The sequence below is a fragment of the Ranitomeya imitator genome, chromosome 1 (assembly GCF_032444005.1).
Source record: "Ranitomeya imitator isolate aRanImi1 chromosome 1, aRanImi1.pri, whole genome shotgun sequence".
NCBI lineage: Eukaryota > Metazoa > Chordata > Amphibia > Anura > Dendrobatidae > Ranitomeya > Ranitomeya imitator.
Genome location: NC_091282.1, coordinates 1,171,964,648 through 1,171,979,856, shown reverse-complemented (window position 1 = coordinate 1,171,979,856; position 15,209 = coordinate 1,171,964,648). Strand labels below are relative to the sequence as shown.

The following is a 15,209-nucleotide window of genomic DNA, read 5'->3' as shown; positions in this document are numbered from 1 at the left end:
TACTTTGCTCCACCCTGTTGAGGGCAGACCAAAGTACTTGCGGGTCATCGGCGCTCTTTGACCTCTACCATTGCATGCCCATTACAGGACAGCAGGACAGAGAGAAGTATTTCTGCACAGGAGCGAGATTGGAGGCCTTGTGTGGATGACGTAGGAAGTGTCATACACATGAAGCAGGGCAGGAGAACGGCGACTGTAGGGATAGAGGAGGCGCCGCAGCAAGACTAGTGACGCTCTTCAAACCAGATTGTGCCGTATGGGGGGGACTATGAAAGGTACATTTTGGGATGCGCAGAGGGGATTGGTGACTTATCTACAGATGGTTAGACTTCTGTAAAAGCGGCATGAAAAGTGGTGGCCTTGGTTTATTTTGGGAAAACGTAGGGAAAAGTAGGATTTGAGGAAGCTGGCCATAACTTCTGTTGACTTCATGGGAAATACAACAGAAAATAACACAATATACTGCCATATAAAATCAGAGTTGTACAGAGAGGGCCCAACAAAAGTCTACGGAGTTGGGGTTTCCAGCAAAAATTTCAATCTGTGTGACAGAAGAATCTTATGATCTCATCTTCCATTGTGTAGTATCAAAATGACCATAAAGAACCCACTTTAGTGATTAAGTAATTGCTAAAACGGGCAAGAAAGTGAGTGGCTGATTGAGAAGGGACATTCTTGATTGCAAACTGGGTCATAAGGGGTGAATGCGTCAGGTAAACTCTCCATTGGAGACCATTAGCTGCCAGTTTAGAGCAAGGGACACGCCATTATTAGACGAGTGATTGTGATGTTGTGCATGGTGCTATTACATGAGAACTGTTATTCGCAAACTTTAAAGGGAGTTTCTTAGCCACGCCAAGGGTGCACCGAGCAGCATAATTAGCATATTTGGTTAAGCTTGAGTTTCTGCAGAACAAAGGAAGTGATTAGAACACTAAAAGTGCAATTTTTATTGGAGGCTATAAGGGGCTTAATTTATACTGTCAGTTTTGGTTTACAAAGTCACGCTAAGGAACTTGATAGTCATTTGGTACTAATTGTTTCACATTATTGGCTGTTATTTGTCTGTTTTATGGCAGTACTATTTGGGCCCTATATTATGGTTTTACAAGGTGGATCTGAAAGCTAAAGGTTTTGGATGTGACATGAATTATTTGGGTACTCTATAGTGCTGTCATGTAGATACTGTATGCTATCCAATTATTGTCATACCACAGATTAGGAGGTACAACCTAAAGCTTAGGGCCAAAATTTGGAAAATTTACAGTAGTATGCTATATACCTAGCATACCCTGCCTTTTTAGATACCCCATAAATTGTGGTCCTCCTTCAGTATATCATCATACAGTTGGTGTCTAAGTGTTGTGATGTCACATTCCTTTTTGCTTAATATTTCATTACTCTTCTGATTCTCTTTCAGGCGTTTAAATCGAAACAATCTTCAAGTTTTTCCCGAATTGCTCTTTCTGGGAACTCCCAAACTCTACAGACTGTAAGTACTCCCTTCATTCATTGTTTGTATCACTTCATCCCTTCTGTTTTTGTCACTTCAGACATAATTTTTTTTACTAAAGTTACAAATTGTTATTATTTTGCCAAAACAATGAATGTTGTGTCTGAAACGTTAATCATTTGGCACAGTTTGTCATTCTTTTACAAATGCCTCAGGGTGAGTAAAAAGTCAGGAGTCAGCCAAAAAGCTGTAAGACAAATGTCTGTGATTGTGATGAAAGTCGCCATTGGTGGCATTTACTGTGGAAGACGGTAGTGGTAAAATTGGTCTATTATTATTTGAGAGTGGAGATACAATGGCAATTTTTAAAATGTATATTATTAGACTGCACTCACACATCCATGTGACGTGTCCGTTTTGCGCCTCTTATTCATGTGGACAGCATCATGACCCCTAAAATTGTATTGATCCATACATGCATCAATTTTAAAAACTGATCCAAGTCTCCGGTACAGATAACTCAGAGCATGTCCTATTCTCATCTTTTGTGGATCAGACTTGGCCATTAAAGTCTCTGAGGATCCATGTAACATGGATGACATATAAAGGACAGACTTGTTTTTTTTTTAATGGCCTTCGGCTTGCTCCCGAGCCATGGCAACTTGATGGATGAATGATCTGTAGGAAGATCTGTCTTGTGCAAGCCTAGATAGGTCCACCTACTGTAGGTCTTCTCCACCGTTGTCTTCATCGTATCAAGCCATTGGATTGCTGGTCTATGTATTCTCCTTGTTATTCTTCCGACCATGATGTCCTTCTACAGTGATTGCGCTCTTCGACTTGGTACTTCCTTGTTAAATCCTTGTTGCATCCATTTTTAACTGATACATTGCTAAGAGTCATTGGACAAAATAGTTCAGAGAGTCTACCTGCTTCAGTGAAAAAAATAGATAAGAAAAAAAACGATGCAACTAGGATGACACCTGCCAAAAAAAAATCATCCCGACAATCATGTGTGAATGCACCTTTAGGGAAATCCTAAAAAGTGACCTATTGGAGGTTCTTGAAGACTTGGAGCTGAGAAACACTGATTTGTAGGTACAGATAGCTAGTACTGAATATGGTTCTGTTGTTTCTAGAAGTGGATCCTTTTTTATGGACTAAAATATGTGTGTGTGTTATAATGATACATATATTACAAAAGGTAAGAAATTTAAAAAAAAAACGATAAATTGAAAGCAGGCCCAAACTTTGGACTCGCCTGTATTTCCACAAAATCTGTTCTGTACTTTGTGTGAAAGAGGCTACTTTTCAGATTGAACATGTACAGATTGGGTAAAGGTTATCTTGACTCAAATAACACAGTACTGGGACATCACAGGACAAAAAATTACAATTTTAATGACATCTAACTTGAAATAAGTCAATGGCTTATGCAATCATGTAATCATAGGTTATCTTATTCTTACCCCTCTTAAAAAAAAGACCTTTCATCAGATGTAAGGTGGCCAGTTTTGCTCTTCTTTTATTCTCCCTGCTCCCCTGAGTCTTCTGTTTCTGTTTTTTTTTTTTAATCCAAAATATTCTCCAAGAGATATGGCCCTTTTTAACCATTGATAACATTTCTTATGTTTACCAAGGGAGCGTTACTCACAGGATCCTCTAGGGCGTGTCCTCAGGCTGATCTTCATTATTACTCTGTGAGCAACGTCGTCTTTAGAGATCATAAAAATTAGCAGAAAATAAAAAGGTTTATATTTCTGGAACGGTATGGTGGCCATAATTAAAACCAACTCAGGAGAGTGAGAATAAAATCAGAGCAAAATCCGGCCACTTTCAACTTGGTAACAGGTCCCCTTAAAGGGAGTTTGTCAGTGGGATCAACCCTCCTAAGCCGTCTGTATGGGCACATAGGTCATATGAAGCTGAATAAAATTATACCTTTATATCTGGGATCTGATGTCATTTTATCCAGCATCCTATGACCTACATATACCGTATTTTCCGGCGTATAAGACGACTGGGCGTATAAGACAACCCCCAACTTTTCCAGTTAAAATATAAAATCTTCTCAAAAGTCAGGGGTTGTCTTATATGCCTGGTGTCGTCTTATAGGGTGGGTGCGGAGCAATCTGCGGTCGACGTATATAGTGGGGGGAGTGGTCCCGATGACGAGATGAGGGAGCGCCTCACCAGGAAGGTGTAAGTGAAGCAAACTGTCAGCGTCTGGGATGCCAGGAGTATGCAAAAAAGAGAGAGAGCGATGCTGTGCCTAGAAAAACACTCCTCTTTCACTAATATGGCTCGCCCTTGTATCCTATTATCTCCTTCTCTGCCTCTGCTTCACTTACACCTTCCCGTTGAGGCGCCCCCTCACCTCGTCATTGGGACCGCTCCCCCCACAATATGCGGTGACTGCAGATTACTCCGCATCTGCCCTATAAGATGACACCTGGCGTATAAGACGACACCCGACGTTTGAGAGAATTTTCATGGGTTAAAAAGTAGTCTTATACGCCAGAAAATACAGTATATAAGTCATGTATAGTATGGAGAAGGTCATTTAGGCGTGATTGTCCCGTGTGTATATATATATATATATATATATATATATATAGCCATATGCAAGTTGTACTTGCTACTGTGCCGTACAGTTATTTGGTTCCCACACTTCATATGTGATTAGTGATACTATGGAAACCATTTATTCTATTACTGTTTTGTCTCTTCAGTAAATGATTGTCTCGGCAAAAAACTAACATTAATATTCAGCGTTTTTCTTTAGTTTTACGCGTCTGTCACCGGATTTCACATGTTTAATATCTTATTAAATAGATCTCTTAAATCTGATTCAGCTGTTGTACTTACTTTGATAATCCAAGTACGCATAGCAGTATAGTCCTTATATTAAGATGAGCTTATTAAAGGTGAGTTAAAAAAGATATTTATGTATATTTCTAACAGTCAACCAATAGACAATGCACATTTAGGCAGAGATCTGTCAATCCAGGGCAGCGGGGTGGGAAGAAACTGCCAGGGACCCAGCCAGTGCCTGATACCATGTTACCCATGTATCAGGCAGCATGTATTAGCTGACAGGTTCACTTTAACACATTCATACTGTTGTGGCATAGCTGGGAAGGACAGAGTTAAATCCCAGCTCTGCAGGGTCTTGATTGGATGCACCTGACTTGCTTTAACTAAAAACAGGGTCTGTGTTCACTAGATGTGTCAGTCTGCTGAATAAGGCTACTTTCACACTAGCGTCGTACGACGCACGTCGCAATGCGTCGTTTTGGAGAAAAAATGCATCCTGCAAAGTTGTCTGCAGGATGCGTTTTTCCCCATAGACTAACATTAGCGACGCATTGCCACACGTCGCAACCATCGTGCGATGGTTGCGTCGTGTTGTGGTGAACCGTCGGAACAAAAAAAGTTACATGTAACTTTTTTTGTGCGTCATGTCCGCCATTTCCGACCGCACATGCCCTTCCGGAACTCGTCCCCTCCTCCCCGCAACTCACAATGGGGCAGCGGATGCGTTCTAAAACTGCATCCGCTGCCCCCATTGTGCTGTGTTGTCACAGGATGCGTCGGTACGTCGGCCCGACGCAATGCGACGGGCCGACGCTAGTGTGAAAGTAGCCTAAAACAGAGTTGAGTGTGCGGCTGGTGAGTGTCCTGCCAAAATTTGAGCTGTAGCTGTGTGAGAGACTTGCCAGGGTCTCTCTCTGGATGGAGACTGTGCTAAGCAGTCTGTTTGTGAGAGCTGCAGGCAGCCTGTTCAGTGTGAACTGTGCCTGAAGATGGACACTTCTGTTTGGCACTGGAAGCTGCCGGAGCTCGGGCTGTAGGGGACACTGCAAGTGGTGGAAGCGTGCGTCTTCTGTGCATAAAGGAATATAATCTGTTCGGGTGAGCCCACGCTGACATGATTAAATTCAGAAGCCGTATGCAAACTGTCTTTCATTGCCCATAGCAACCAATCACGGCACAGCTTTCATTTTATCAGGGCTGTTTAAAAAGTGAAAGCTGAGTTCTGATTGGTTGCTATGGACAACAAATACAGGGTTTTTTTTGCTTTAGACTGTTTTGATGAATCTGCTTCAACGTTTCATAGGTAACAGCGAACCTGCCCTGAAAATGACGACATTTACTTCCCTTTCCTTTTGAATAAAACTCTTGTCCATAAAACAAACAGAATTCTTTGCAGATGAAGTGTTCATGTAGATGAATGGTGCATTATGTCAGTGCTGAGCTCATATTAGATGCACCTATTAGATCCCCACGTGTCTTTTTCCCCTGATTCTTATCTACATTCCTGCCCAGGATGACAATGGGATTTATAGGACAAAGGTGAACGCTCAACAAGGCTGCAAAGGCTAGAAAGAGGGAGATGTGGCAATATACAGCTAAGCCAAGGATGTGTACAGAATCTCCTGAGATAATATAGCTAAATACGATAAAGATGGCCTTAGATGTGAGATCTTTATCTGAAGATCATAGGCAGACACAACTCATAAATAAGTAATTTTTTTACGTGGTGTGCTGTGGCTTTTTTTTGCATCCAGCATTGTTTTTTGTTTGGTCTTGTGCCTCTCCGTTCCTGAAATATTGTCCCTTCTTCAATGTATGTAAATCTCGTCTTGTAAGGGTACCGTCACACAGTGCAATTTTGATCGCTACGACGGCACGATTCGTGACGTTCGAGCGATATAGTTACGAGATCGCAGTGTCTGACACGCTCCTGCGATCAGGGACCCTGCTGAGAATTGTACGTCGTAGCAGATCGTTTGAAACTTTCTTTCGTCGTCTAGTGTCCCGCTGTGGCGGCATGATTGCATGGTGTAACATATATCGTATACGATGTGCGCATAGTAACCAACGGCTTCTACATCGCACATACGTCATGAAATTATCGCTCCAGCGTCGTAGATTGCAAAGTGTGACAGCAGTCTACGACGCTGGAGCGATATTGTTACGACGCTGGAGCGTCACGGATCGTACCGTCGTAGCGATGAAAATTGCACTGTGTGACGGTACCCTTAGTCAACTGGTCTTGGTCATCAAGTATTTTCTGTAAGCTAAAAAGGGCCTGATTCATCAAGGTGTGTTCTAGCATAAAACACCTTGAAATGTAGCAACATTTTTGCCCAACACAAAAATCTGCAAAAATTTGAGGACTTTTGTCATTTTTACCGGCAGAGTATGAGCACGATGAAGCCCGCTTGACAAATTCATAAGTCGATTTAGGCCACTCTAGTTGCAAAAAAAATGTTCTTGTACACTTCTCATGAGATTCAACTTAACCCATGGATTTTGGTCAAACAAGTCAAATATTTATTTTTTCTCTACTAGAAACACGTTGATATAGATCTGTATGTGGGAACCGAAGAGAATTAGAGTCTTTTACCACTCTTCGTAAGGGGCCCATACAAAATCAATAGCAATCGTTTGGCAAACAGTTATCGCTCCTGCTGAGCACTCCGGTTGTTTCTACAACGGACCTTTTGCCAGACTCTTCTGGCAGTGGCTTATCTAGTCAAGACCAAAAGGATCGGCAGTCCGATATTTGATATTCTGGATCCTTTTAAAAATTGGGAACCCCACCATCCCCAGTACACATTAGACTGTGAGTTAAGCCCGCCAATATTGTCAAGTTCGGACGGCGTTAGTGTAATATGTAAAGATTCAAATGGTGCCTAAAAATGTCCAAAAACCCTCAATAGCTGTTGGCAATCAGCTTTTCTTCCATATTCCGAATCACACACACATGCGCACATATAGTTTGGTCAAGCTTGTGTAATTATTTGGGAGAAGGTAATCGGTCAAATACAGCTGGCAGCAGTTATCGGAGGACCAATGGATTGGATGTGTTACAAACCAATACCTGTCATCGAGGAATAATTGTGAACCCTCCAAAGTCCATTCACATTAGATTATTGTCCAGTCCCATCAAAATTGGGAGGCACAGCCAACTTTCCTGCAGTGTGATTAGTGAATTTAAGTTTTATGTTTGTTTGTTTTTTTGTTTTTTAAATCTGCCATACATACGTTTTTTATGGTCTCTACCAAGGAGGTGTGGCTCATATGGTAATAATACAGATTATCCTATGAGCCATGTCTTCTTGAAAAGACCAGAAAAATTAGCACTGTACAAAAACGCTCACATCTTTGGAAGCATGTAGAGGATTAAAAAAATGAGCAAAACAAAAAAAAACAGAACATAAGAGGAACAGTGGGAATAAAATAAGAGCAAAAAACTGTTCCTTTTTGACCTGGTGACAGGCCCTCTCTTTTAAGACTCTAGGAAAGAAGTAACAACTCCTGAGGGACTTGATATGGTAGTAGCCACATTCATTGTCAAGATTTCCCACAAATTTGTGTAATGTCAGAGAAAAAGACAATTCACAATCCTTTTATTTTATTGTTTCTTGTGTCTTTATACAGCACAGGGGCGAATGGTGGTGTGGCACAGACATGTTTACTGTGGGAGCCTCTGAAAATCTAGATCTGCACCAAGTCTGATTTACAGGGAGTTTAGCAAACTCACATAACTGGGTCTGAAATATGCACTTAGTAATTGACTTCCAATGTGCTGACATCAGGTGTGGCCGGCCTCGATATTAGGTTTCATAATGCTTTCCAGTGGAGTACAGGATAGTACATTAAGGGGAATCCAGCCTACAAAGAATGAGGGCACAGAGCTATGGTATCTGCGGTGTTGGATTTCCTCTGCCCAGGGGTTATTGCTGATCAGACCATAAAACAAATCTTTAGAAAAAAGCAAATCCCTGCTCTTGAGGATGCGTTAGAGACACGGCAGGATCAATGCCACATACAATAATGCACGACTTCTACATTCATGCTTCATATATAATGTAGTTCAGATATAGGGATAGTAAAGCTGGCCAAACACGTTAGATATCTGTCCGCTGAACAATTGTTTGGCTTGGCCAATCTCTCTTGTGTTCTCTATGAGAGAGCTGCTGCCAGAAACATGTGGCAGTGATGTGTCTCCACACAGAACATCCATGTCCTCTATAATCTGGTAAAGGACAAGGTCACCATACACATTACGTGTAGTGATGAGCGAGTATACTCGTTGCTCAGGTTTTCCTGAGCGCGCTCGGGTGGTCTCTGAGTATTTGTTAGTGTTCGGAGATTAAGTTTTCATCACCGCAGCTGAATGATTTACAGCTACTAGCCAGGCTGAGTACATGTGGGGGTTGCCTGGTTGCTAGGGAATCCCCACATGTAAACAAGCTGGCTAATAGCTGTAAATCATTCAGCTGCTGCGATGAAAACTTAATCTCCGAACACTAAAAAATACTCAGAGATCACCTGAGTGCGCTCGGGAAAACCCGTGCAACGAGTATATTTGCTCATCACTAATTACGTGGTCCGCCAATCCAACCAAAATCAAATCAAAATGGGTTTGGCTGACTTTTATCCATTGTGCATGAAGGTCTTAAAGAGTAATTTTTTTTTTTTTATAATTTTGACCAGGATGGAAAGTTATGAAACTTTGAAAATCACTTTATTAGAAGATTTGTCTTAATTCCTGTAATAAAAATGCATGTAGGGGGTTTCTAAACCCCTGCTTTTCCTAGGCCTACTTTCTGTGATCCCTGGTATGGCTTTTGATTTTGATTTGATTGGTGCAATGTCGACGGTGCGACAGGCCAGAATGTTGATGTTGTGACAGCCCTAGCTAATCAACAGTGGATCCCCCAAAGATAAGAGATTTGTGAGCTTCCCATCCAAAAGCCAGAGACTACTGACCTGACCTATGGCCTGATGTCTTCAAAATCGGTCCACCCGTCTTTAATTAGAAAGTTCTCATGTGAAGTCCAGATGATGGAAGTGATAGATCAGCACCTCCTACTCTGAGTGTTTTGCTTTTCAGAACAATCTCTTGCAGCAGCTTATCCCCACAGTTGGTGAAGCAATACCTTTACATGGCCAGTCCGTTCTTTCATTGCCGAGAAATCATCGTTTGCACTGACATGCAAATGAGACTGAAAATCTGAATCCTCTGTCACTCCAGCTCTATCCCCTTCACAGCGCCGCTTCCTCCTGCTTGACAGGTGGCTCCTTTCTCAGAAGTCACACATGATAGAGGGTGTCAGTCAAACAGGAGGTGGCGGTGCAGGATGAGCTATAGAGCTGGAGTGACAGAGGCTTCTGACTTACCATAGCCACTTGCGTATCAATTCAAATGCTGATTTCGCAATAACGGACGATCGGATTGGCCACATAAAGGTATTGCTGGAATTGTATTTAAAAATGCTACATGTGCATGTAAATAGTTTGGGGGGGTAGTGAAATCCTGTGGACAAATTCCCTCCAGATAATAAATCTTGATGCATGTGAGAGTATTACAGCTCTAAACATCCTACTAGTTGTAATAAGCTGTCCAGAAACTCTTAATGGTCACTCTCTTACTTTTGTATTCTTCCACTTTTAGCGCGTATGGTGCTCTATATGTCACAACATTAGCGGCTTTCGCCTACAGGTAATGCCAACCCGGGGAACCAGAACTAGAAGTTTGGCGGAATAAATTTATATGTATAGAGTACTATTGTGGAGCCATAATACGGCCATGAGCATGAGGTCTAGGTGAAAAATAAAATTTTTCATTAGTTGTTACTTTTGCTCTATTCTTACGACTAAGTGGTAGTATTTTGTGAATGCCCTAAATGATAATAATCAAAATCAAATGTGCTGCATTTCCAAGCTAAGTATAGGACTTGTCGTCACTTGTGAAGGACAGAATGGCCTCCATGCTGGGCTTACTTTTTGGCTTGGTCTGATGGCTACTGCCGGCATCCCCTCCCCCTCTGCCTTCCCTTCCAGCTTCTGTGCATACTAATCATGATTTGACCTCTGGTTGTAAATGAGATGCCAGGTGAAAGGGGCTGCATGCTTGTTTTGTAGCCTAAAAGCAATATGAAAGAAGAAGGGGTTTGAGTGTATATGAATTATGATTAGCCACGGTTGATTGCCGCCAGCGGTCTACTATGCTTTCCCTTTACTGTCTGCTCCGATTTCTCCTTGGACTGGCTTCACGAGCACCGCATGGTCAGGTCAAGACGCTGTCCCAGAAACAGAAGTACAGTTGCAGCTGTGTTTGTTGGATCTGGAGACCAGTTTAAATAGCATTTCCATTTATCCAGTCCATTAACAGAACTCTGTAAAATAATACCAACTCTGCATAAACTACAGGACAGTGTAATAAAATTACAAGCACTTGTTGACAGATAGGGGGGGACGTAAGTAACAGAGAAGCATAATGGTTCCTGTCTAAATGAGTCCGAGGGTCTTTTATTTTTGGGTGGGGGATAGAATTTTCTCAGAGGTATTTTATACCTAATTACCCAGACATCTCTGAAAATAAATAAATGGAGAGGTTTTTGGAGCAGCATGCAAATTATTTGTGATTTCGACTCAGCGCTCCTTCTGGGTTTATTTAGAGATTGATACGGATAGTTTAATCTGGCTGCGATCATGAAAATTAGGAGCTGTTAAAATGTGCGTGTTTAATATTACAGGCAAAATAATGGCAGAAGTTTGGGTAGTTTGGGACGCGCTGCTGTTCGTGCACTAGGAGGCGGAAGACAGACATCGCAATATTGTAACAGGAGGAGGTCGCTCCTGCTAATGTTGTGCTCTCGGATTTACAAGCTGGTTGGAAGAGCTCTGGTTTTCTTTTTATTTGAATTATTAAAGGGGTGCTTATTGCAAATCCACCTCTTGGAACCCCACCTAGAATTACTGAATCCACTGAACCCTTTATACAAACACACATCCAGAAGGGGCAGAGACAATCTCAGGAGCACCAGAAAAGTGTGATGACAGTTAGGCACCCGACTTATCCTAAGGGCTTGTGTTGACGACCGTCTTTTCTTTGGGTCCGTGTGTGATCCAACAAAACTTCAGATCGCACTCGGACCAATGTTAGTTTATGAGGCCGTTCACAGGTCCAATTTTTTTACTTGAACGGAATCTGTACAAAAAAAATTGCAGCATGCACAACTTGCATCTGTAATTGTATTGCACTCAGCCATTCAAGTCAAGGAGTCCATGGGAAAAATCATACTGCACTCTGACAACATCTGAGTGCAGTCCAATTTTCATAGACTAAGAGAATGGAGAACATGGGAACTTTACTTTTTACATCTTCTCCACGTCCAAGAAAATCAAAGCATGCTAAAACTCTGTGTGACCCTATCCTAATGACAAGTCATCATTTCTTAAAGCCTGGATAAGCTCTTTAAAAATTTGACTACTTTACAACACCTAATTTTTATTTTTTTTTATGAAAAAAATTGATACCTCCAGAATCAGAACCGCTGTTTTGTTCTCAACACTGTATTCGCCATCAATCTCCTGACTTCCTCTTCCAGCATAGGACATCACATAAACTCTGCAGCCCATCAGTGGCCACTGATCAGCTGCAGTCCTTCTGTCCAATAATAATAATTTTATTTATATAGCACTAACCTATTCCGCAACACTTTACAATTGTCCAATCCAGAAGAAACAGCCTTCACATTCTGCTCAGACAGAATTTACAGGATGCAGCCAATCAGTAGCCTCTGATTGGCTGCAATAAAGACACGGACAGGGGACAAAGTGCTGAGTTCGGAGTGGGGTTTAGTATAGTTTTTGTTTTTTGTTTTTTTTCACCATCCTGGGCCAATAGTGAGGTGTTGTAAAGGAATGGACAAACCTTTAAAATTAAGTACATGTTCTGACCATTAGGTGATTTTCTATTATGAGGATGCACAGCACAGGAAGGATGCACAGCATAGGAAGGGGGGAGGAGAAAGCAGGGACTTTTTGCAAAAAAATCCTGAGTGACTGTGTGACAGAATGTTACCTCAATGACACTAAGATTTGCCCTTATTGCAATTACCGGTAGGTTCAATGTGCAAAAACAGCCGCAAAGCATGAAAAAGAAGAAAGAGCGGCATTGTACAGAGAGTCCTGCGTTACCCGTTTGTACGCCTGTGTGTTTCCTTCTACAGTGAAATACTAGTAATACAGTGACTCATATTATTACAGTTTCTTTTGTTCCTTCTTTTTGTCTTGTCACTATGAATGTGGGTTACAGAATATGTGGTGTTATTGTTCTGTATGGGCCAAGGAGTTTGTATATTCTCCCTATTGTTGTGTGGGTTTCCTCCGGGTTCTCCGGTTTCCTCCCACACTCTGAAGACATACTGATAGAGAATGTAGACTGTGAGCCCCAATGGGGACAGTGATGATAATGTCTGCGGAATATGACGGCACCATATAAGCAAAGCCTAATAATAATAGGCCAGCGATATGCAATCAGATCATCTCCTCCAGCCATTCTAAGAGCATGCTGTAGATTTTCGGGTTTTCGAACAGCTGGGAAGTCAGATTGTAAAAAAATAAATAAATAAATAAATAATAAAATAATTACTTCACTAAAAACAATAAAACTATAATAATAAAGAAAAAATAAAATAATAATGAAAAAATAAATAATGGATAATTCCAACAATGCTCTCCAAACCGTGCAGATTTCAGGGATAGACTGTAGACTGAGACACTTCCTATTACTCTTCCGTTTTTTCAGCATTGACCTAAATGCTCATGACAGTGTTGTCCAACTGTGCCGTTATCCGAGAGAAAAATGCCGCCCGCTGAGCACTTTTGTGACACAGATCAATGCGGACTACTGCGTCTCTATCAGGGTTAATCAATATACTAGTTAGCGCATTAGCTATAGAGATTCATTACAGACCTGCAAATCAAATGATGTAGAATGACTTTCCTCGTGACCCGTAACCCTCTTCATTGGGATTTAATGTAGGTGCTCCCTCAGCTATTGCTTGACATTGAGACAAAAGATGGAAACAGCGGGGGCCTGTGAGTTGAGATAGCGGGTTTTAACATTACAATCAGTTTTGGGATCCATACGACTTTCTGATCTCTTTTTATTTCATTTTTTTGGGGAGGTAGTGACCAAAAAACAGCAATTCTGCCATTTCAATTTCTTTCTTTGTCATCTTTGTTTTGGCAATCACTGTGTGGGATAAATGTTATGATATTTTGTTAGTTGAAAAGTCACACATCGTATTATACCAACTATGTTAATTTTTTTTACTTTTTAGATTTTAGTTACCTTATGGTAGAAGGGGGGTGATTTGAACTTTTACATTTTTTTTTATTTTATAAAAATATTTTTTATTTATTTTTTTTGAAAGGTTCCCTTAGGTACCTAAACCTGCGATTGCTTACACTGCAATATTGTAATATCACAGTGTATTGGAAAATGACCTATTTTGTATGAAGCCCAGCCATAAGGTGGGATTCACAGGTATACAAACATGGCAGACAAGTGGCCTAAGTAGGCACCACAGCTGCCATGATCTTACCATCCGCACCTACACCTTGCACTCATGTTTCAGGGAGGCCGATTGGCATCAAAAGTGACAATTTTCTACATTTCCAGGAGACTAGTCGGACAGGCGGGTCCCCAGCGACTTTCCCACCCACAGCCAGTGGCTGACAGGTCTCTCCTATACACGAAACCAGAGAGAGACCTGTCACTCCAAGAGCGAGTATCCGGGGAAGCCACCAGAGACCCGCCTGTCTGACTAGTCTCCTGTACTGCTTGGTCCCTGCTCAGCAACTAAGCTGACATTTTTTTGAAAAGAGCAAGCTCAGCTCTTGAGCTCACTTATTACAAGCAGTGGGATGTAGATGAATGATGAGTGTTACATTTGAAGAGTAGACCTCCCAGGTGCCCCCAGGTTCCATGAGACCAGGAATTTGTTCAGTTTCACTCATTCAATGGGTGGGTTGTACCTACACAATGATGTGCTCTCCACCAGTGCTGCTTTCAAGCAATTGGAAACTGTCCTTAAAGTGGTTTTCTCATGCACAAAGTGTGTAAGTGTGTGAAAGCAATTGCGTGTGTAAATTTTACTCAAAGTTTTTTGACGCCAATGCCAAATCTGTAACAGGACACCTAACCACGATGTACTCTTTATAATATTGGTGTCTTCTACGTTCGACTGCTACCCCTAATAATGGGGACACTATGGTCTGGGTGTGAGTGCTACCTCTTCACCCCTGGATGGGAAATGTTTTGGGGTCAAGCAGCTTCTGAAAAAGGCTTCATTTTTATCTTTACTATAGGACCTTTGCTCCTTCATTCATGATGTCAGGGGGCCAGGGGCATAACTTTAATGCATGCAGAGATTGCAGCTCCACCCTGAATTTGGAGCCTAGAGGGGCCCAAAAGGTCCCCTGTGAAGTTGTGGTCCATGTTGGAGATTGGGTCCCATGAGCTTCATGTTACGCCCCTCCATACCATTGTGTACAAGCTCTATTGATTTGGATGGGGAATGGGTTAATGGTGTTCCTTACAAATTGGAGAGGTGACTATTTCTCCACTGGAGTAACTGTCCATCTATGATGGGAGATGTAGATTTACAACATCTGAGGAGCCACAGGAAGACTGTTCTAAAGGAATAGTACGAGTCATATGACAGAATAAAATACAGAATATATTAATGTTAGATCATTCTAAATTGAATTGTGCGAGAGGAGGCCGACGTCACCTCAGGCCGTAACTTTGCAGCTTGTTATATTGTGTGTGTGTGGCACGATACGCTCCCTTTACAGAATGTAATCCATCTAGAAAATGACAATGAAATTCCTCGTTATTAATTCTTACATTTATCTATAGGTTTAAACAATTTCAAATACAAAC

The 15,209-nt window shown here is 41.6% G+C and overlaps 1 protein-coding gene across 2 annotated transcripts in view; it reads left to right on the top strand.

Moving 5' to 3' along the window:
* Positions 1-15,209, top strand: part of SLIT2 (slit guidance ligand 2) — a 391,877-nt gene that overhangs the window by 28,514 nt on the left and 348,154 nt on the right. For both annotated transcript variants that reach the window (XM_069744688.1, XM_069744689.1), the window contains exon 4: positions 1,421-1,492. In XM_069744688.1, coding sequence (XP_069600789.1) covers positions 1,421-1,492 — 72 coding nt within the window. The remainder of the gene's footprint in view (positions 1-1,420; positions 1,493-15,209) is intronic.